The sequence below is a fragment of the Zea mays genome, chromosome 8 (genome assembly GCF_902167145.1).
Source record: "Zea mays cultivar B73 chromosome 8, Zm-B73-REFERENCE-NAM-5.0, whole genome shotgun sequence".
In the NCBI taxonomy this organism is placed as follows: Eukaryota; Viridiplantae; Streptophyta; class Magnoliopsida; order Poales; family Poaceae; genus Zea; species Zea mays.
Window position 1 is genome coordinate 169,897,375 of NC_050103.1, and position 21,549 is coordinate 169,918,923.

The 21,549-nt window shown below is 47.7% G+C and overlaps 2 protein-coding genes, 2 long non-coding RNA genes and 1 other non-coding gene across 10 annotated transcripts; 2 read left to right on the top strand and 3 right to left on the bottom strand.

The window, feature by feature from the left end:
• Nucleotides 1–5,171: 5,171 nt before the first annotated feature.
• LOC103636391 (uncharacterized) lies at nt 5,172–5,515 on the bottom strand. The gene is made up of 2 exons (XR_557976.2): nt 5,414–5,515; nt 5,172–5,307 (listed from the first exon to the last, which is right to left on the bottom strand). It is a non-coding gene; the product is annotated as an uncharacterized lncRNA (long non-coding RNA).
• A 4,770-nt stretch (nt 5,516–10,285) lies between these two features.
• LOC103636392 (uncharacterized) lies at nt 10,286–13,514 on the top strand. 6 transcript variants are annotated; one of them, NR_183619.1, is made up of 4 exons: nt 10,296–10,547; nt 11,327–11,634; nt 12,804–12,859; nt 12,981–13,514. NR_183619.1 is itself a non-coding variant. In XM_020542310.3 (4 exons), the coding sequence occupies exons 3-4, from the start codon at nt 12,813–12,815 to the stop codon at nt 13,146–13,148; spliced, it is 219 nt and encodes a 72-aa protein (XP_020397899.1). In that variant the 5' UTR covers nt 10,334–10,547; nt 11,327–11,634; nt 12,804–12,812; the 3' UTR covers nt 13,149–13,424. The 6 variants fall into 6 exon arrangements, 5 of the variants coding, with proteins under 5 accessions (XP_023156560.1, NP_001288499.1, NP_001403179.1 ...); XM_020542310.3 differs by having other exon boundaries at nt 10,334–10,547; nt 12,977–13,424; XM_023300792.1 differs by lacking the exon at nt 11,327–11,634 and having other exon boundaries at nt 10,286–10,547; nt 12,771–12,859; nt 12,977–13,424.
• Nucleotides 13,515–14,930: 1,416 nt separating this feature from the next.
• On the top strand, nt 14,931–15,155 carry LOC111590056 (small nucleolar RNA U3). Its single transcript, XR_004852347.1, has one exon. It is a non-coding gene; the product is annotated as a small nucleolar RNA U3 (small nucleolar RNA).
• Nucleotides 15,156–17,201: 2,046 nt separating this feature from the next.
• Nucleotides 17,202–18,405, bottom strand: LOC109941944 (uncharacterized). Its single transcript, XM_020543222.2, has 3 exons — nt 18,322–18,405; nt 17,992–18,229; nt 17,202–17,892 (listed from the first exon to the last, which is right to left on the bottom strand). Exons 1-3 carry the CDS (start codon nt 18,403–18,405, stop codon nt 17,675–17,677), a joined length of 540 nt encoding a protein of 179 aa, XP_020398811.1. The 3' UTR covers nt 17,202–17,674.
• Nucleotides 18,406–18,679: 274 nt separating this feature from the next.
• LOC103636393 (uncharacterized) lies at nt 18,680–19,439 on the bottom strand. Its single transcript, XR_557978.4, has 3 exons — nt 19,371–19,439; nt 19,215–19,290; nt 18,680–18,803 (listed from the first exon to the last, which is right to left on the bottom strand). It is a non-coding gene; the product is annotated as an uncharacterized lncRNA (long non-coding RNA).
• Nucleotides 19,440–21,549: the final 2,110 nt, after the last annotated feature.

The following is a 21,549-nucleotide window of genomic DNA, read 5'->3' on the forward strand; positions in this document are numbered from 1 at the left end:
ACAGGGGGAGAAAATTTCAAATCTTGAAAATGCTTCGTAAAATCTTATTCATTTACCTTTGATTATTTGCAAAAGAACTTTGAAAAGGATTTATAAAAGAATTTGCAAAAACAAAATATGTGGTGCAAGCATGGTCCAAAATATTAAAAATGAAGAAACAATCCATGCATATCTTGTAAGTATTTATATTGGCTCAATTCCAAGCAATCTTTGCACTTACATTATGCAAACTAGTTCAATTATGCACTTGTATATTTGCTTTGGTTTGTGTTGGCATCAATCACCAAAAAGGGGGAGATTGAAAGGGAATTAGACTTACACCTAGTTCCTAAATAATTTTGGTGGTTGAATTGCCCAACACAAATAATTGGACTAACTAGTTTGCTCTAGTGTACAAGTTATACAGGTGCCAAAGGTTCACACTTAGCCAATAAAAAGACCAAGTATTGGGTTCAACAAAAGAGCAAAGGGACAACCGAAGGCACCTCTGGTCTGGCGCACCGGACTGTCCGGTGTGCCACCGGACAGTGTCCGTTGCACCAGAGGACTCCAACTCCAACTCGTCACCTTCGGGAAAATCTCAGAGCCGGCGCGCTATAATTCACCGGACTGTCCGGTGTACACCGGACAGTGTCCGGTGCTCCAAGGGAACGCGGCTCTGGAACTCGCCAGCCTCGGGAATTTGCAACGGCTGCTCCGCTATAATTCACCGGACATGTCCGGTGTACACCGGACTGTCCGGTGTACACCGGACTGTCCGGTGTAACAACGGGGCAACGGCTACTTCGGCGCCAACGGCTACCTGCGGACGCATTAAATGCGCGCCAGCGCGCGCAGAAGTCAGGCACGCCCATGCTGGCGCACCGGACACTCTACAGTGCATGTCTGGTGCGCCACCGGACATACAGGCGGGCCCAGAAGTCAGACCTCCAACGGTCGGAACCCAACGGTTTTGGTGACGTGGCCGGCGCACCGGACATGTCCGGTGTGCACCGGACTGTCTGGTGCACCATGCGACAGACAGCCCCACCAAACGGCTAGTTTGGTGGTTGGGGCTATAAATACCCCCAACCACCCACCATTCATTGCATCCAAGTTTTCCACTTCTCAACCACTTACAAGAGCTAGGCATTCAATTCTAGACACACCAAAGAGATCAAATCCTCTCCAACTCCACTCAAGGCTTTAGTGATTAGCGAGAGAGATTTGTCGTGTTCTTTTGAGCTCTTGCGCTTGGATTGCTTCTTTTCTTTCTCACTTGTTCTTGTGATCAAAACTCCATTGTAATCAAGGCAAGAGGCACCAATTGTGTGGTGGCCCTTGCGGGGAAGTTTTGTTCCCGGTTTTGATTTGAGAAGAGAAGCTCACTCGGTCCGAGGGACCGTTTGAGAGAGGGTAAGGGTTGAAAGAGACCTGGCCTTTGTGGCCTCCTCAACTGGGAGTAGGTTTGCGAGAACCGAACCTCGGTAAAACAAATCTGCGTGTCACACTCTTCATTTGCTTGCGATTTGTTTTACGCCCTCTCTCTTGGACTCGTTTATATTTCTAATGCTAACTCGGCTTGTAGTTGTGTTTATATTTGTAAATTTCAGTTTCGCCCTATTCACCCCCCCTCTAGGCGACTATCACCCGCCCATTCCCGCCCGACGTCCCGGCGGATCGGCTCAAGCGCTCCCGCTCCCTCGTCGAGCCTGGCCGGCACCCCGCGGATTTGCTCGAGCTGTGGGTCATGACCCCCCGCTAGAACGGGGACCACAGCTAGCTCCCGTAGGACGTCAACACGAGGCACAGGCCTAGGGAGATCACCGTTCTCTGGCATACCAAGATGGTTGCCTTCGGAGAGACCCCCTAGATCGACGTGGAAACATTCGCGACTTGGGCCGCAGTCCTCGTCGCCGAGGCTGCGGCTACCGTCGGAACGGTCGGAAAGGCAGTAGTCTCATGCGGTCATGAAGTCCCGCACGACACTGGGGTTACCAAGTCCGGAGAAGTCCCAACAGAAGTCGGGCTCGTCATCTTCCTCGGACCCCGAGGGCCCGTAGGTCGTGACGTCCGTCAGCCGGTCCCAGGGTGACCGCATAAGATACCCCGGAGGGTTCGAACTCGCCTCTACGAGAGCGTCCGCCAAAGCGAAGCCGTTTGGCGGGTCGAGGCTGAATCCAAGGGGCTTGAGATGGGAATCGGTCGGTAACTCTTGGTCGACGGGCGGTGAGGAAGTCACGTCAGGGACTGACTGCACCGTCGTCTCAGGTACGAGGGTGACGCCCAGCAAGCCTTTCGCGAGCGTGTTGGCGTCGTCCGTTTGCTTGGAATTGGCGTGTTGCGGGGAGACGGCGTTCGTCTTCGTCTCAAACGCGAGGTCGATGCCCGACGCGCCCCCCGTTGGGGCGCCGGCGCCGTCGACTCGCTCGACAGCCGACGAGGCAGCGCCTCCTGCTTGGCCTTGGTTGCCCCGCCTCCTCCTCCGTCGGCGGGGGAGAGGGCGGGGTGAGCTCGAATATTGTTCTTCCACCACGCGGGGAAGACGTCGTCGATTCCGCCGCCGACGGGCGGGCTGTCGGCCGCCATTGTCGCTGTCGCACGACGGGGGAAGGAGTATCATGTCGTAGCTGCCGTCGAGGGACATGAACTCAAGACTCCCGAAACGGAGCACCGTCCTGGGCTGGAAAGGTTGCTGGAGACTGCCCATCTGGAGCTTGACGGGAAGCTGTTCGTCAACACGCAGCAGGCCCCTACCTGGCGCGCCAACTTTCGGCGTTTCGAGACCGGGGGGTCCCTGGGCCGACGAGTGAAATGTCGCCGCGTGCCCCAGCCCAGATGGGTCGGCGCGAGGCCGAGCACGAAGGGGGGAAGAAGGCTAAAGAGGTGGAAATCCCGTGGCCTTCGTGTTCGTCCCGCGCCCAGGTCGGGTGCGCTTGCAGTAGGGGGTTACAAGCGTTCCACGCGGGAGGGAGCGAGTGGCCTCACGCGAGCACCAGTCCCGTCCTCTTCCCCGCGCGGCCAACCCTCTGTAAGAGGGCCCTGGTCCTTCCTTTTATAGGCGCAAGGAGAGGATCCAGGTGTACAATGGGGGGTGTAGCAGAGTGCTACGTGTCTAGCGGAGGAGAGCTAGCGCCCTAAGTACATGCCATTGTGGCAGCCGGAGAGGTTTTGGCACCCGGTTCATGTGGTGTTGTGGCCGTCGGAGGAGCGCTGGAGCCTGGCGGAAGGACAGCTGTCGGGGCTGTTGAGTCCTTGCTGACGTCCTCTTGCTTCCGTAAGGGGGCTGAGAGCCGCCGTCGTCAAAGAGCGTGCGGGGTGCCATCATTACTTGTCTAGCGGAGCGAGTTAGATGGGATGCCAGTCTTGTTCCCCGTAGCCTGAGTCAGCTTGGGGTAGGGTAATGATGGCGCCTCCTGTTGACGTGGTCGGTCCGCGCCCTAGGTTGGGCGATGTGGAGGCTCCTTCGAGGTCGAGGTCGAGTCTGTCTTCCGTGGCCGAGGTCGAGTCCGAGCCCCTAGGTCGGGCGAGGCGGAGTTCGTCGTCTTTCGGGGCTGAGCCCGAGTCCGAGCCCTGGGGTCGGGCGGATCAGAGTTCGCCGTCTTCCGGGGCTGAGCCCGAGTCCGAGCCCTGGGGTCGGGCGGATCGGAGTTCGCCGTCTTCCGGGGCTGAGCCCGAGTCCGAGCCCTGGGTCGGGCGGAGCGGATTTCGCCGTCTTCCGGGGCTGAGCCCGAGTCCGAGCCCTGGGTCGGGCGGAGCGGAGTTCGCCGTCTTCCGGGCTGAGCCCGAGTCCGAGCCCTGGGTCGGGCGGAGCGGAGTTTCCTATGGTGCCTGAGGCCGGGCCTGACTGCCTGTCAGCCTCACTCTGTCGAGTGGCACAGCGGTCGGAGCGGCGCAGGCGGCGCTGTCCTTCTGTCAAGCCAGTCAGTGGAGCGGCGAAGTGACTGCGGTCACTTCGGCTCTGTCGACTGGAGGACGCGCGTCAGGATAAAGGTGTCAGGCCACCTTTGCATAAAATGCCCCTGCAATTTGGTCGGTTGGCGTGGCGATTTGGCCAGGGTTGCTTCTTGGCAAAGACTGGGCCTCGGGCGAGCCGGAAGTATGTTCGTCGCTGGAGGGGGCCTCGGGCGAGACGGAGATCCTCCGGGGTCGGCTGCCCTTACCCGAGGCTGGGCTCGGGCGAGGCGTGATCGAGTCCCTCGAATGGACCGATCCCTGACTTAGTCGCACCCATCAGGCCTTTGCAGCTTTGTGCTGATGGGGGTTACCAGCTGAGAATTAGGAGACTTGAGGGTACCCCTAATTATGGTCCGCGACACACCTGAACACAACGCATGCAGGCTATGCAGGTGCAGGTATTCAGTTACTAACTCACTCACCGATCTGAGGTTGTTGGAGATCGTAGGGGTCCCTGGAATCCAGCAATCCGGTGGGCGACGCGCAGCCGGTGAACTCGGCTCTGCCATGGTGCGCGTGCTGCAGCTTCCTGCATCCAGACAAAACGATAAAACCGAAAAAGAAGCTTTTTTAGGTGGCAACTGAAGCTATCGAAACAAACAAGCAACGCAACCCAACGTGCAATGCAGTGCAATTGCAATGTGACTGAAGAGAAGCGTGGATGTGGATGAGAATGCGATGCATGCAGGCAGGCAATGGGCAATGCAACAGAGAAGAAGGGAGAACGGACCTGAACCTGTCGGGGACCTTGCCCTTCTCCTTGTATGCTGAGGATGTACCCACGAACAATATGTTTCAGACATTGATTAGCGAAGACACATTGTAATCAATGTAGGGCAGCAATAAGCAAAAGAAATAAAATTTTCAAAAAGAATCGGGGAAAATCATAAAATGAGACAATAAACAGAATGAACCAGAAGCAACCTAAATAAGATAGATAAAGCGCAAGACGACAAAGCAATTACAGAACAGGAATATACAGAATGAGAAAAGAAGGCAGACCTCACTGGTAACCTCACTGATCAGTTGCTTTGCAGCTTCAATTTGTTCTTGAGTATCATCAATATGCACAGTTCTTTCAGTTGAAGTATCACCAGCACGAATGGTAACCTCACTGGTAACCTCACTGATCAGTTGAAGTATCACCAGAACAAAACAAAAGGCTGTGAGCATAATGAGTAATACCTCTGCCAGAACTTCTTTGATCAACTGTTCAGCTTTGCTTAGCTGCTCAGGTTTGCCAGAAAGCTCAACTTGCCTTGTCAGTGCACCAGGTTCAGCTTCATGGTCTCTTGTGACTTGAATCTTTGCTCCTGATTGAAGTTGGATATACCTAATAGTTTCCCCGGCTTTTCCAATGATAACACCAACCTACAGCAAGTTGACAACAGTGCCAGTTAAAGAGAATACAAACATCACACTTCTGGATGCACTTTCTAAATTCAGTGACAGAAAACAGAATGAACAAAAAGCTTACCCTTCCATTTGGAATTTCAATCTTTTTGCTTGTACCCTGATATCCACCATAAGAGGAGTACTGAGGTGCGCTGCTCTGAGAAGATAATTGCGGGATAGAGGCCCCATGCCCTGATACAGAAACCAGCAGCATTCTAAATTCATTTGCTATCATCGAAATTTATGGTGATTATTGAATTATGAACTATGAAAAATAAAAATTTAAATTCGTGTGGACCACGAGTCATGGTAATGAAAGGGATGCATGTATAAACACAAAAGCAACAGCTTCACAACATGCTAACTTCACAATTTAAGATTGAATGAACATACTATTTTAAGACAGTGGATACAATCAGACTCGAGTTAAGACAGGCTAATGAGCTGGGATGCAGCAATAGTTCGATTTTGCGTTGATGCCACATTAAAACAAGCAGGGAAACGATTAATAGTAAGACAGCTATAAACATACTCCACTCGATAACATAAAAACATACTCGACAACAGGCAACCTTGAGCACAGTTAGGATAGAATAAAGGTCTAAAACACGCTTCTCCACATCAAGTAGAAGCACACGACCAAATTTAGAAGAAAAAAACAAGAGAGAGAGTCGTACCATGGCTCCCCGTGGATTCGCCAGTCGAGGTCGGATTGAGGATGAAGACAGCGCCAACGAAAAGAATATAGAATATAAAATAACTCATATCGTTCAGAATTTAACACTCTTTTAAAAACATTCCAACCAAACATGCATATAATAATAATGAACAAACACAATACATCGATAAGTATCAACCGATCCCTTGCTAACTTTTAGCAGGAAGTTGTTTGCACTCACCTACTAATAGGTAGTTTGATAGTGAGTTGAAGATGCATATGAATTATTAGCGCATATTAGCAACTCCAAATCTGCTAATGAAACTAATAACAGACCTTCAGGTCCTTCAACAAATAATTAGCAGGTCTATTTAGACCCACTCATATAAATTTTAACTGCTAAATTTTAATGCTAATGGATCTAGACATGCCCTTATTGATAAAGGAAATGAAGAAGCAACACGAATTGAAAAGGAACGCCTTCTTCAGTTTCATGGGTCCATATTTGATACATATATATGAAATGCAATACGAAATTTGTAGGGAAATTAAACATGACATGACCAAAGGGGACTGCAATTGGTCTGGGGATGATGGATAACAATATCCAGTGCAAACAACAATGCATACGCAGCAGACTGAGTGTAAAGATATGTAGCAATTACTGGTTGAATCGATGGTGACCTGACCTAGCAGCCTTGAAACGCGTTGAATTGCTAGGAGAGTGAAGGAAACAACCACCTCGAAGCTCAACAATCGCATAGGGTCCGACACCCTCCTGGTTCGGTCCAAGCACGTACCAGCCGGCCTCGGTGGCGGCGGCGGGCGCACTGCTGGTCTCCATGGCCATGGGCACCCAAACTCGAAGAGAAGGAGGCAGACGAACTGAATGGGTACTGGGCGAAGAAACAACCACCTCGGAGGAGAGCGATGGGGGCGGGGGTTGTTGAGAGCGCGGGGAGCAGATCGTCGGTGCTTACTGACTCGCCAGATCCACGCCGTCCCGTCCTGCGCGCCAGGGTCACACCACGCGGATCCGCTTCTTGGGCGGCAGGGCGCGGAACACGGTGGTGAGGTCGCGCGACGGGGAAGAAGTCCCGGCGAGCCGGCGCCGCGGAGGAGGGCGGAGACGGCCTGCTGCGCTTGTTGGCGGGCGTCGACGGCAGCGGAGGCGCCCACACCGGCTTCCGCGGCGCTGGCGGGCACTCGGCCGGCCGCTGCAGCTGGTTCCTCACGGACGTAGGCATGGTGGGCTCCGCCTCCTGCGGGCCCTCCAACCCGGTCTCCCCCTGCTGCTACTCCGCCGGCGGTGAGGTGTGGCTAGAGTGCGAGACGGGGCGTGGGGAGGGAGTGCATGCGGGAGAGGCAGAAGGAAAGGCAGAGGAGATGGCGGGCGTTGCGGGTTGCGGGAGCGGATTCGTGGCGGGCGGGCGAATTGCAGCGACGGGAAGTTCGCGGCGGGCGGGTTTTGGCGGACGTCTCGGCGGGGTTCGCGGCGGGCGTATCGCGGACGCGTGCGGGCAGATGTTTGGCGGTGACGTTGAAGGAGATGGTGGAGTTAGACGCCGGGTCGGCGGGCGCCAGCGCGAACCGCTGCAGCACGACGTCGTCGACCGTGGCCTTGGGCGGAGGCGAGCACCAGGACGGTGATGAGGCTAGGGTTTTTTTTGGATCAGAGGAAAAACAAGGATCGCGAGCGGGTGTACGCATCGGGGGGGAGGGGGGAGAGTGCGCATCGGACGACAGAGGGTCTGTATGGCGTATCGGACGGTCCAGATCGCTGGAAGGCAGAACATGTCAGGGGCAGCCTACCCCTTACCGTCTTAATATAGTATAGATATATATATAAACTAGTTTACCTACAGACTAGTTATTCAATTAAAATTGGGTCACACAAGTACTCGGTCGTGTTAGAGTCAAAAGTTTTTAGAATTAGCAGGACCAAAGCCAGGTATATGAGATGTGACTTTGATAGTACAATAAGTGAGGATGGAGATGTAATCTTGGGAGACCAGCTAGTACCTAAGAAGAACACCTTCCGTTTTTTGGATCGATGCTACAGAAAGATGGTGATATTGATGAAAATATTAGCATAGAATCAAAGCGGGTGGATGAATGGCGTCTGTTGAGTTTATGATTCAAATTCTGGATAAGAGGCCGGGTTGACGAGCGAAGCGGAGGGCCGCCGCCAGAGGCTTGGACGCCATGGGGTGCGGGGGGCGGAGTCCCCTGCGGTATATATTATTGACCCTAATTTTGTAAGCCACCGTCTAAGGACGACGTTCTGACACTCTAAATTATAGTCAAGGTTTCACCTGGCTGGTCTCGTGGTTTTTCGCTTCGCATTGAAGGGTTTCCCACATAAATCTGTGTGTCAAGATCTATGCTTTTTGATTGATTACTTCGTTATTTTGCCTGTCGATTATGCTAACAGCGTCAAGCATCGAGAGTCTTATGTAACAATATAGTGTCACAGAAGATGAAAGGCAAGTTATACAGGACGATGATTATATCTGCTACGTTATAGGGGGCTGAGTGTTGGTCTATTAAGAGACGACATATTTAACAACTAAGTGTCACAGAGATGCATATGTTACGTTAGATATGTGGGAACAAAAGATTGGATCGAATGAAAAACAATGACATACACGATCGAGCCACATGGTCAAACTGTCCGACGATGCGCAGGTACCAAATTTGATGCTCCACACTGCTAAACGATGTACTCCTGGTCGAAACAAAGTAAGCATCGATTGTTCCTTCACAAAGAGAAAAGTAAACTGTACTTATCTACGCAAAAGTTATTTTATGATAAATATTTTCATGCAATCAAACTATCAAAATTCTAACAAAACTTTATATATTATTTACTCTGCCAACATATCATATTTTAAATTACCTATGTTCAATATATAGAAAATTCTGCCATCTTCAATCTTTTATATTGGATATTATGCTCTCTTTTTATATCTCTCAACGTAAGATGAATTAGAACTTAAATTTTTATCAATTTTAAAATATGATAATTTAGTATTTCGAAGATGCTCATATAAAAATACTATATTGGGTACGTACGTTCATATGTTCGCGTGTTCCTCAACGCAGGTCGGCTGGAGCCTGGAGCTGACCAATTCTGTGCTTAGCAAGCAGCTAATTTATGTCATGTGTTCAACAAAACTTCCTCAAGCAGTCAAGCTGTTATCATGGCTATGGACTCTTGTCGTCGCTCATTCCTTTGGACAGGTAAAGATGGAGCCCTAGGAGCCCGAAGCCTGGTGGCATGGGAAACTATGTGTAAAGGTAAAGCGTCAGGGAGGTCTGGTGTCAAAAACCCGAGTCTGCAAAACACTTGCTTCCTACTGAAGCTAATTCACAATTTCTATACCGTTCTTTTTTTATTTATCACGTTTAGTTAAAAAATAAACTAACGTGCTATAAATATTTGAGAACGGAGGCCAGACTACCAGCCAGATCCTCCTGGATTGCTTAAATTCAAGAAACCAACGCCATCAAGCCTGCTGGCGAACACTAGGACACCCTGCAACAAATCATCTCCATCTATAGAGCCATTACCACAGTCACCCTAGGCAATGACATGAACACAAACTTCTGGTTGGACAACTGTCTCTCTTGTGTCCCAATAATTGACTGCTTCTAATCTTTGGCCAGCCATGCCAAGACTGCTTCCAAGTCAGTAAATCAAGTGTTGAGCGAAGGATTAATCTGTCATCTCAAGGATCGTCTTAGTACAACAGCTACCCAAGAGCTTATAGAGCTTCAGCAACTTATCAGCCCAATATCCCTCTCTGACCAAGCGACGTGAGACGAATCCCCCTGATCGAGCCTAACCGAAACCTGAAAACTGGAAGCCTCTACAAAATGCTGCAAAGTTCACTCGCTCGCTCCAAAAAAATCATATCCAACCAGTAGTGGAGAAAATCGAACAGCGACTTGCCAGATGGAAAGGCTAAGGAGTAAGGACTACTGCAGTGTGGCCACTGAAAGTCGCCGCGGCGGCACTCCAAACCTGCTGGATTGGGCCTCTTGATCGTGTTCTGGGACCCTGCAGCCACAGCCCGACTAAATGGGCGGTAGGTATCAAGAAGCAGAAGCTCGCCTTTAGCGGGCCTAGAAACTCTTGTTAGAGAAATAAGTGGGCCATCCGGGGTATCAGGCCCGGCCCAGACCAGCCAATGAAGATGAAGAACGTTCTAGAGGGCACCCGCGAGAGCCGAGAGCCGGGAGCACGTTGCCACGTTGCGGCGGTGCGGCGCACATCTCCCAGGGACAGGCTCGTAATTTTTCCACTGGCCATCGCACCCATTCATAAAACCCTAAACCCAGGACCCAGGTTTATCGGTGAGGCGAGCCGCGAGTGGAACTGTGGAAGCGTTGAGCTTTTTTCTTCTTTGTCTTGCTGCGCAAGAAGAAGGGAAACGAGAGGCGGGCGGCGATGGCGAAGAGGCTGCTCCCGTCGCTGAACCGGGTGCTGGTGGAGAAGCTGGTGCAGCCCAAGAAGACCGCCGGCGGCATCCTCGTCCCGGAAACATCCAAGCAGGTAGCAGCACCATCGCCCGCTAATCGCTAATGTTGTTTTTGATTAGTTTAGTGGATTCAATTTCCGGCGAGGGACGTTTAGATCATGGTGTCAAGAAAGGTGTTCCGCGCCGCTCGCTTGCCTAACTGAAAACGTCTGCAGGGGTTGGGCGGTTGCAGGTTGGGCGATTTGGATCGCTTTGCAGGTTGCGAATAGTTGTAAGCAGCTGCAAATTTCTCTCGATTCTTCCACCCACTGGTGAAGTTAGTTCTCATTGGGTTGTGGTTAGGTCTATGCGATTCAGATTGCTTGGTTTGGACTGCGATTCTTAACTTAGGTATAACAATATTATCGTTCAAGTGGGTATGTTTTTTTATGAAGCATAAATTCTCTAACCACGTGCTGTTCTCGGATCAAAAAAACCAACTCAGTTGCAAGTGAATTCCTGCTGTGAAATACATACATACTATATACAGTTTTGGATTCAACCAACGCTAGCATCGGTCAATCTATTGTGGTCACTGTATCCGTCCCGACAACAAAAATACATATATTCGTATCCGAAAATTCGAGTTATTTTGCTACTTGTATCCGTACCCAACCCGGTACCTGTCTCGTTTTCATCCCTAGCCCTCCGCCACCACCCCCAAAGTGGAGGGGCGCTGCACGAGGGATTAAAGGGGGCCTAGCGGTGTCGTGGGGTTTAGGGTTTATCCGCTACGTCCGACCCGTTTTTATCCCTGCCTAATAATAAATCAACAACGGAAAAAAACTCTAATCCCTAACTTTCCCGTCTCCAGCTCCCACCTCCTGCATTCGTGAAGAACGACTGAACCAGCCGCCACTCGCCCGTCCGACTCCGGCTCCGGCCAGCTGCCTCTGTCCCTCCGCCGAGCTGCCCGTCCGCCTTCGTCCCTCCGGCCCAGGCGAGCAGAACTCCGCCCCCACCCGCCCCGAGCCGAGCAGCAGCCAGCAGAGCCGCATCGCCGCCGGGGAACGCTGAGTTGCCGGTCCGCCGCCCTGAGAAGATTTCCGTCCCAGCAGCATAGCCGCAGCGCCGCTGCCCGTCGCCTCAAGGCAAGTCCGAGCGCCCTGTCACAGGCCCCAGGTAGAGTTTCGTATCCCCTGCAAAATCCAAATCTAATCCGATTTTGTTAAGATTTAATCTAATCCAATGTATTTTCGATGACCCTTAAATAAGTTTTTTTTTTCATAATTACCGCTTATTTTGTAGGTATGAATTGCTTTAGGCCCTGATTGTTTACTCTCTAGATTATATAATCTATCTCAAATAAGTTAAGAGACAAACCAACAACACAGCTTATTAGGTGGATTATATTATCTAGATACCTAGATTACGATAATCTTATAAGCAGGTCATTAGGTGCTTATATAATCCATAAGCTGGATTATATAATCCTGTAAGCAAACAAACAGGATCCTAGACTGTACTGTAAATTTTGTTTTATTGTTGCATTAGCAACACATTGATTTTGGCGAGTCGTCAGCCACTGCCCTCTGGCCAGGTCCCTCCGATGGACACGGCAGACCATGGCCTGCACGACTCACTTGATGAATCTCCCTGTCGCGATGATGGCAGCTGGCTAGTGGTGTCTTAGCAATAGGATTTTCTCAACACACAGATGGCGGCTTGGTGATGCGTTCCTATGTCCTATCTCGGCAAATGAGGATGGCTGCTGGGTGTGGTGGGAGAGGAGAGGCAGGTTTCCTGGTGTTGAGATGAGATGAAGGGAACTAGGACCACAAGTCGATAATGTAGCTGACACAGAACAATTTCAGTATGTAGAATGCAATATCTGCTTTTTAAGCAGTTTGAAAAAAAAGAAGAAATTTTGGGATCAGACTGAAGCTGAACCCTCAAGTTTCAGGGTCCATGTTGATTGATCCCTCACTGTAAAATTAGAGAAACAAAAAAAATCCTTAGGAGCCCATGGGTAGTTTGATTTGAAGCCAGTTAACACAGACGTTGTTCAAGACCAGAACTCCTAAGTTACAACTTTATTGGCTCTAGTGGACTTCCCTAAGAAGTCTGATCGCTGTGACTAAGAGTAATCAATTGTTCTATAATCAGCTTATGCCCTTTTCAGGATAGCTAAATCAACAGCCAAAATTCAGTTTATTCAGTAGCTATATTAGGGACCTCCTCATGTTTCTAAAGTAGATATACTGTTATGTTGCACTATGAATGATAATCTGTCGTATTCATTTCTGCTTGTTCATCAGAGTTTGGTAATCTTCTTCTTCCGAGTTATGCAGATTAGGTTGATGTCTTTCCTGAGACTGTTGCCTCAAAGGCTACCCCAACTTATCAGGTGTGTTTTAACTTTCACTCCTACCAATATGATAGATACTTCATTTATGTGTCCATAATTTCATTGAAAGTGACATGGGGTTTTGTTTTCGTTTTCTTGCTTGATGCTCTCTCTCAGGCAGGTGGAGCAAGATGTTGAGACTGTAATCCACGTTCTCCAGCCGGGTCCAATAGGAATTGTGGAGCACAAATTCACAGACGCGGAGATCTTAGAGGCCAGGGCTACAGTGAAAAGAGCAGTGGATAATTGGCGAAGAAATTGGACCCTTGAGAGAAATGTTAGCAGATAAATGGAAAAAATATACCCCTGGTGTCTTCTATCAACAGTAATTGAAATAAATAGGGTGCCATGGCTGGATGCAGTTGTTGCCATTAGTTAGATTTGAGCACGATCTGCTTATCGGGAGTTATGTTAACTGTTCTAAATGATCAGTCTGTTTCTCTTTGTTTCATGGTTTGAAACGTTCATATTTAGAGAATGCAGTAATTCGACTCCGATTCATTCCTTGTTTGGAAATGATCTTTTTTTCATCATACTACTATATGGGACATTTTTTTTTTGTTCATTGCATTGTCGGTAGCCGGCTGGCATATTGGATGTGATCCTTTCTTTTGATGCTTCAGTACTTTAACTGTAGTATCTGAAGAGATACTTGAAGATCAGTAACTTCATGATCCTTGACCATTGTGTCATAATGCCATACTATTTTCACTAACTATCTTCACCTGCTCATGTACAATCCTGGCCCTCTGAATCGGTTTTTGAAGACAAGAAGGTTTTTGAAGACAATAAAAATCTAAAAGACTGCATGATATAATAGGGCGTTTTTAAAATCAATTACATCATAAATATAATTAAAAGATGATATATATAAAAGTCATGTAGAGAAAAACTCTTTGTAACAAAGAGACCGTCTCTTATAATTTTTTGTGTTTAATAAAACCCTTAAGAGACAGGATAATAAATGTGATTGTACATGTACAACATAGAGCCGTTCTATGCCTCTCCAAACATAACAGAGCAGTATACAGTGGTATATCTTTAATAGTTGTCTATTAATAAATTTTATCATGTGTAGCTGACTTAAAAGACATGTAATCTAGTGCGCATGCAATCTCAGCATGCAAACATATATATTTTTGAACTTGTGATATTTTTATACAGTATATCATAATAGATAAAATTAGACAACACAGAACTAAAATTATAATATTAATACTAATTTGGACCATACCATTACCAAATATGTTGAACTAAATCATTCTTGAAGTCAATATGCTTTTATAGTTTGATATATCCATGATTTCTGAATTCCATCTAAGTATGTTGGTAAAGCATGGATTAATTTGGATGCCCACTTCAGGTCTATGCAGCTCCGGTGCCTTGTGATTGTGAGTTGTGACCGATGCTCATGCTATTCTGCATTTCTGCGATGTATGTAGCTAGTAGATCTTCAAAACTAACACCGCATGCCATCATCATCCACTGCTTGATTTTAGTCTCACCGCTGGCCAAAAATGTGATGATGCCAGAAACCTCAACTACCTTGAATCAACACGGGCCCAACAGTGTGATGACGACAGAAACAAAAAAAAATGAGCCAATAGTTCAGAAGGAGGCACTATGCAGAAACTACATTTCTGAAGGTGACTAAAAGGTGAGCGTAGAGTGTAATTACTAGTAGTTTAGCCACCATTACCCAAATGCTTTCGAGCTTGTATTAAGATTTCCTAAGCTGAGCATCATCACTGATCTGCAGGCCACCCTCGCTTCGCTGCCAAGATCAACAGCAACCATGTGGCGGCAACATCCAGCATTGCACATGGGCTAAAGATTGAGCTTTGTGCCTCGTCTAGGGATCAGCTGAGGTTATCAGTCTTTCCTTTTTTTCATCCAGGTGAGGCATCAAGCTACTACTGCCTCGATTGGCTGGACCCGAAGCCCACATGTAGGATACCAGAATGGGCCGACCCAGGACGCAGTATGTTGGCCAGTCCCACCGGTTAGTGCCATCTCGGTTGCTCACATGCGTAGAAGCCAGCTTAAAAATTTAGCTTTGGTAACTCACAGCACGACCTTACTTGAACAGGATCTGTTCTATAGGATCGTACTGTTGCATCTTTGATTAATAAGAAGGCAAGTACTTAAACCTGGTTGATGAGAATTTGACCTGTGGGCCAGAGCGTGATTAACGGCCAGGACTCTTTGCCTTGGTGCATTGTCTGGAGCTGCAGATGATCGTTCTTGGCCAGGCTTAATGTCTGGCTAGGGTGGCCTACAGGCTGTTTGACAGGTCTCTCAATTTTTTTGCTCTGCTGCAGGTGATCATTTGACTCAACGCCATTAATGATTGACTTTTTGATCTGTGCTGCGTTTGAAGAAACCTACTCCAGCTAGCTTTTCCTCAGCATTTGCACTCAAATTAAGAGGGCCAGATATCTTGCTCGCTTTTGCCATCAGTAATAAAGTTTTCCTTAGGTGTGATGCATTTGAAGGGGATTTAAGGAGGTTATTTCTGTCACCAGCTGTTTTTGCTTAGTGTTGCTCTCAAACTAAAAGGGGCATATCTCTTGCCTCTTTTGGCATTAGTAGAACCATACTTTTGGCATAGTTTTTCTGCTTCAAGTCGCTTCTGACTGTAGACATGGTCTGCACAAAGTTCAGTTTTTTTATTTCCCTTTTTTTTTCTTTTTGGTTGACAAGTAAACCTGTACCTTAAAAAAACAATAGCCCAGTCTATGTAGCTCTGGTACCTTGTGAGTTGTGATCGATGTTCATACTATTCTGCATTTCTGTGCTGTATATAGCTAGTTGATCTTCAGAACTAACACCGCATCATGCACATCATCCATTGCTTGATTTTAGTCTCTCCGCTGGCCAACTCCCAACAGTGTGATGGCGCCAGAAACACACAAAAAAAACAATAGTTTAGTATAATGACTAGTAGATATATGATCTGTATTGGGGATGACGAATTGAGAGAGAGAGCAGACATAGAGATGCCTCACCTGGGAGAATGCAGCTGGATGGAAGCAAAGGTGCCGCTGGCACCGAAATAAAAACTTATTTGGTTTTGCTACGTTTTGTGTCCATATGTACATATGGTGAGCTGATCAGCACAATAGTCATTTGCTTGTACGTACACGGTTTTCGGCATGCATGACGGAGCCATCCCAGCACATACGGTTAGAATTTTAGGCATAATAAAACGACTAGGTGAGTGCCCGTGCGTTGCAACGGGGACATATAATATCACAGTGACTTATATATAAAATGTGTGTATTATATGTCTTCGTTGCAACGCACGACGGCACGGGCGCTCACCTAGTGATCTTCTTATGAATTATCATACTATAGGTATATAGATTATATAATTCACTCTAATAATCTATGTTGTTTGTTTGCCTCTCAACTTATTTAAGCTAGATTATTTAATGTAGCCAGATTTCAAGACATATTTGTTTCATCTTTTTTCAACTTCTAGCCACCAGAAACTGTTGTAGATTGCTAAACACTCAGCTTGTCGACCTTCTTTTGTGAGAGCCGCTTTGGTGAAAACCATCCGAAATCAACGTGATCACAGAATCGACTGAGCCATCATGATAGTAGGAATCTATTACTTCCTAGATACTAAACCCTACGGACTCCTTCATCCTCATCTACACATAGTTCCCCGGATTCTCTCCATAGCCAAATTATTCTTATAACTATCAACCCTTAATATTAGGATTGCATAGCAAGCGACACTATCTACTTATAGGCTAAGCTTAATCTCACAGATATTATAGAATTTAGTTCAACTGAAGCACTAAAAAATCAACATGAGCTAGCTAGACCGGCATCTGTATTTCAAAGAAGAATTTCTAATAGTCGTACGTACTATAACACCTTACAATGAACAAGTTGCACAGGTAGAAACAAACCACATACACCTTCAGGTTTGAAGCAACACATGAGGATGGGAAGCACATCAGAGGCCAGGACACGAAGCTCTCCTCCGTCCTCGAATCTCCATGCACATTGAATTGGAGCAAACAGCACCGCAACCACCAGTCAAGCATCCCACATTGGTGCCAGAGTGAACTTGCAGGACACCAAAAGCCATCAAGGAACCTATTTTGGGCAACAACAAACAAACTATGCCACTGGCAAATACTTACATATCCTGCTATCAGTCGAATCGACTCAGAAAAGATGGAGTCACATTTCACCTGGAGATAAAACTTGAGAGCACTTCCAGGATGTGTTATATTTCTATATGCTGACAGACTGCTACAGAAGGCCATAAATGAGAAAGACCAAAGACCATGGTCGGGCTCACATGGAAAAAACAGATCGGGTCTATAAACACAAGCCCGGTAACCTGTCCACACACAAGGAGGCCCGACACTGAACTGAGCCAATTGCAACCAGATAACAATAGATGACTTAGATAGGCCTAATAAATCTTGCTTGATAATTACAAATCGGACCGATGAAAAATCTGACTGACAAATTAGCAAATAATTCAGGTGAACCACACCGTACAGATCTGATCAAAATGCATAGTACATCAATATGTGGCTTATCACACCATCACCATATCCCTAACTGTGGGAATTCGACCCAAAATTGTTCCTTCTGAAAACAACACCTAGTAAAGTATATTTATTCTTCATTCAATCTCACTGCTTAGCTAGTTATATACTCCACTCCATACATATGTGCACATGATGGACATGCATGGTCTTGAAGTTAAAGATACGAGAGGAGGCATGAAGGACCCCGGTCAGCCTTGACATTGAACCCCCGGACTCTCTTCTTGTCTTCTTCTTCCTACTTAGGACTGATGTTGAGAAAAGCAGACATGTCTGGGCGGGCAGTGAATGGCATCTTCCCAATCCCCATACCAGTGCAGCAGCAAGGGTCCAATCGCTGTTCAAACAGGTCCTTGTCATTTCCACAGACGAACTTACGGCAGCCCTTAGGGTGTAAAATGTCCCGGTAGCTGGGACAAAAGGCACAGCTACGCCTATATTGGGATAGAGGTTCCTCTGCATGTAGCATATCACAATACACAATGCAACCAACACACATTACAGTATGTCTGATCTGATCTCTACAAGTTGAGGAGGAGGATCTTGCTAGCTTACCGATAATGATGCATATTTCAACTATAGGAACTGCAGTTATTGCAAGTGATGACGAAGACGATGAGGGGCTACTGATCGAGGTTGGCTTGTAGTGCACCTCAGCAAAGAAGCGCTTGATTGTCTTGTTATTACTGCTGCTGCTGCGGGGGCGAGCCCAGAAGTTGATATGGAACCATGCCTGGCCCCGGAATCCCACGCGACTCTGCTTCAGGGGCTTCACAGCATCGAACTCGCCACCCTGCAATGCATACTCCAATTAAGCTAGGTCATGTCCACGACATTGTAGTATAATGCAGATATTTGCGATCTAGTACTAAAGGGCAGACATACAGGGTGTCTGGCATTGTAGTGGGCGAGAGCGTGGAGAACCTGGGGAATTTTGAAGAAGTTGCAATGATCCCTGTGTATATGCATTTAGAAACCATCCAAATTCAAGGAGGCAATTAGGAGCAATCACAGAGAAGCCCGATGATCCTAGCTTAATTAACAATAATATCATTAAACAAATAGACATGTTTTAACAATGAACATCTAAAAATTGGAGTACATGCCTGCTTATGTATGTCCAATAGTTGTTTTGAAGGCACCCAGAAAAACAGAGAACACAGTTTACCTGGAAGGGTAGAACTGAACATCTTCAACTGTGTTGTCATGTCCATGAAATATACCTCTAGGATCAACTTTAGGGCTCTACTTTTCATTTGCAGTTTTAACAGACTGCTTGCTGCCAGATGCTCCAGGAGAAGACGAGGAATCCCCAAGGGCAGATATATGGTCTTGGATGCTCCACAAGACAACAGATTTGTCCTTTCCTATTTAAGTTTTGTATTTGAACAAAACACAGGTTATTATTTATCAAAAGCACAGTAATCAATAAATTCTGAAAACGAACAGTTCTTCTAGTTGAGCTGAAAAACAGAATTTTATAGCCCCAAAAGTTCAAACAAATCATCTTATGTCCAAACTGAACTTTACACATGGTTATTACATAGGCTGAGATGGTGTGGCGGTGACTAAGGTTCCACTTCAAATATTCTTCTTGTGTCTTAAAGTTGCCATGGCATCCTAAGGGGAAGGACACTTGCCAATACAATAAAGAAACATATTGCCATTGAATGGAAGTTAGGTGGACCCAAAATTTGTGCTCGTGATGTTCAAAGGATAAATAGTTGACTCCCAAAATAGTAGAAAAACACAAACATACAAGATGAAAATAGGCTAACCTCCTGATAGGACATATGGTTCTGCTGGACACATGGCAAGCGCAAATTCCTCATTTTCCTTATGTCCTGTTAATATCTGAACAAACAGTATATGCTAGTAAGCCCTGTGCCAAAGAAGAGTATATCTGGCACACTGAACAAAACAATGAATCATACCAGATCAGGGCGAGACTCGCTTGCTCCTAGGACAGCATGTATATTTGGTTGTGCTTCAACATCCCAAAGTAGAGATCGAGGAGGGTTAAATACCGGCAGAGATCGAGGAGGGTTAAATGTGCAAAACAATCTGCTTCAGATGCTTATGTAATATCGGTGAACATTTTCCAGCTAAGAAAGCACGCAACAGAATCACTGTGTAAGTAGAGAAATAATTTCTTAATGAAAAGCCTAGTTGAATTTAATTATATTTCATTTTACATCATAAGCATGCTTTGATTTGAACTTTGTTGGGAACCATATCAACACATGGGCACCTCGGCTAGTCATCAATCTGAGGGGGTTACTTACTGCTTTCTTTATTTTGCTTGTTATATCAGCAGCCTTTACCGAAGCAATTCTTAAACACTGCATGGTAACACTTGACATGAGACCCTCTCCACCAGCTTTCTGAATGGCACAAACATCTCCATTAAGCCTCCAGCGATCTCATCAGGAGCAGCACCACTCACCCCTCTAGTTGGGCTCGACAGATTGCAGCTGCTGGTCGTCGTCGCCGCTGGCTGCACCGGCCTCAGGCTCGCTGTCGGCAGACGGTTCTTGTGTTGGCTTCACGACTTTGATGGCGCGCTCGAGGACGGGGATGGCGTTGGCGTGGCGATCGAGCCCGCAGTGGATGGCAGCAGCGATGTGGAGACTCATGGTGAGCTCGAGTTCGACGCCCTCATCGCATCACTCGAGCACCCTGGCAGCGCGCTCGGCGAACTCAAGCATGCGCGGCACTGACGCCCTCGCCCAATACCATGGCGCCGCGCTCCTGCTTGAGGAGGAAGGACCCTAGATCTGGGTTGAAAGGGAATTAGGCTTACACCTAGTCCCTAATTAATTTTGGTGGTTGAATTGCCCAACACAAACAATTGGACTAACTAGTTTGCCCAAGTGTATAGATTATACAGGTGTAAAAGGTTCACACTCAGCCAATAAAAAGACCAAGCTTTGGATTCAACAAAGGAGCAAAGTGGGAACCGAAGGCCCTCTGGTCTGGGAGCACCGGACTGTCCGGTGTACACCGGACGGTGTCCGGTGCACCACCAGACAGTGTCCGGTGCACCAGAGGACTCCAGCTCAAACTCGTCACCTTCGGGAATTTCCAGAGGCACTCGCGCTATAATTCACCGGACAGTCCGGTGTACACCGGACAGTGTCCGGTGCGCCAAGGAAGATCAGCCTCAGGAACTCGCCAGCGTCGGGAAACTCCAACGGCTAGTCCGCTAAAATTCACCGGACTGTCCGGTGTGCACCGGACTGTCCGGTGCGACTCCGGAGCAACGGCTAACTCCGCGCCAACGGCTACCTGCGGCGCATTAAATGCGCGCACAGCGCGCGCAGAAGTCAGGCGCGCCCATACTGGCACACCGGACAGCAAACAGTACTTGTCCGGTGTGCACCGGACATCCAGGCGGGCCCACAAGTCAGAAGCTTCAACGGTCAGAATCCAACGGCAGTGATGACGTGGCGGGGCACCGGACATGTCCGGTGTGCACCGGACTGTCCGGTGCGCCATCGCGCAGACAGCCTCCACCAACGGTCAAGTTGGTGGTTGGGGCTATAAATACCCCAACCACTCCACCATTCATTGCATCCAAGTTTTCCACTTCCCAACCACTTACAAGAGCTAGGCATTCAATTCTAGACACATACAAAGAGATCAAATCCTCTCCAATTCATCACAAAGCCCTAGTGACTAGAGAGAGTGATTTGCCGTGTTCATTTGAGCTCTTGCACTTGGATTGCTTCTTTTCTTTCTCACTTGTTCTTGAGATCAAAACTCCATTGTAATCAAGGCAAGAGGCACCAATTGTGTGGTGGCCCTTGCGGGGAAGTTTTGTTCCCGGCTTTGATTTGAGAAGAGAAGCTCACTCGATCCGTGGATCGTTTGAGAGAGGGAAGGGTTGAAAGAGACCCGACCTTTGTGGCCTCCTCAACGGGGAGTAGGTTTGCAAGAACCGAACCTCGGTAAAACAAATCTCCGTGTCTCACTTGCTTATTCGCTTGGGATTTGTTTTGCGCCCTCTCTTGTGGACTCGTTCCTTATTACTAACGCTAACCCCGGCTTGTAGTTGTGTTTATATTTGTGAATTTCAGTTTCGCCCTATTCACCCCCCCTCTAGGCGACTAT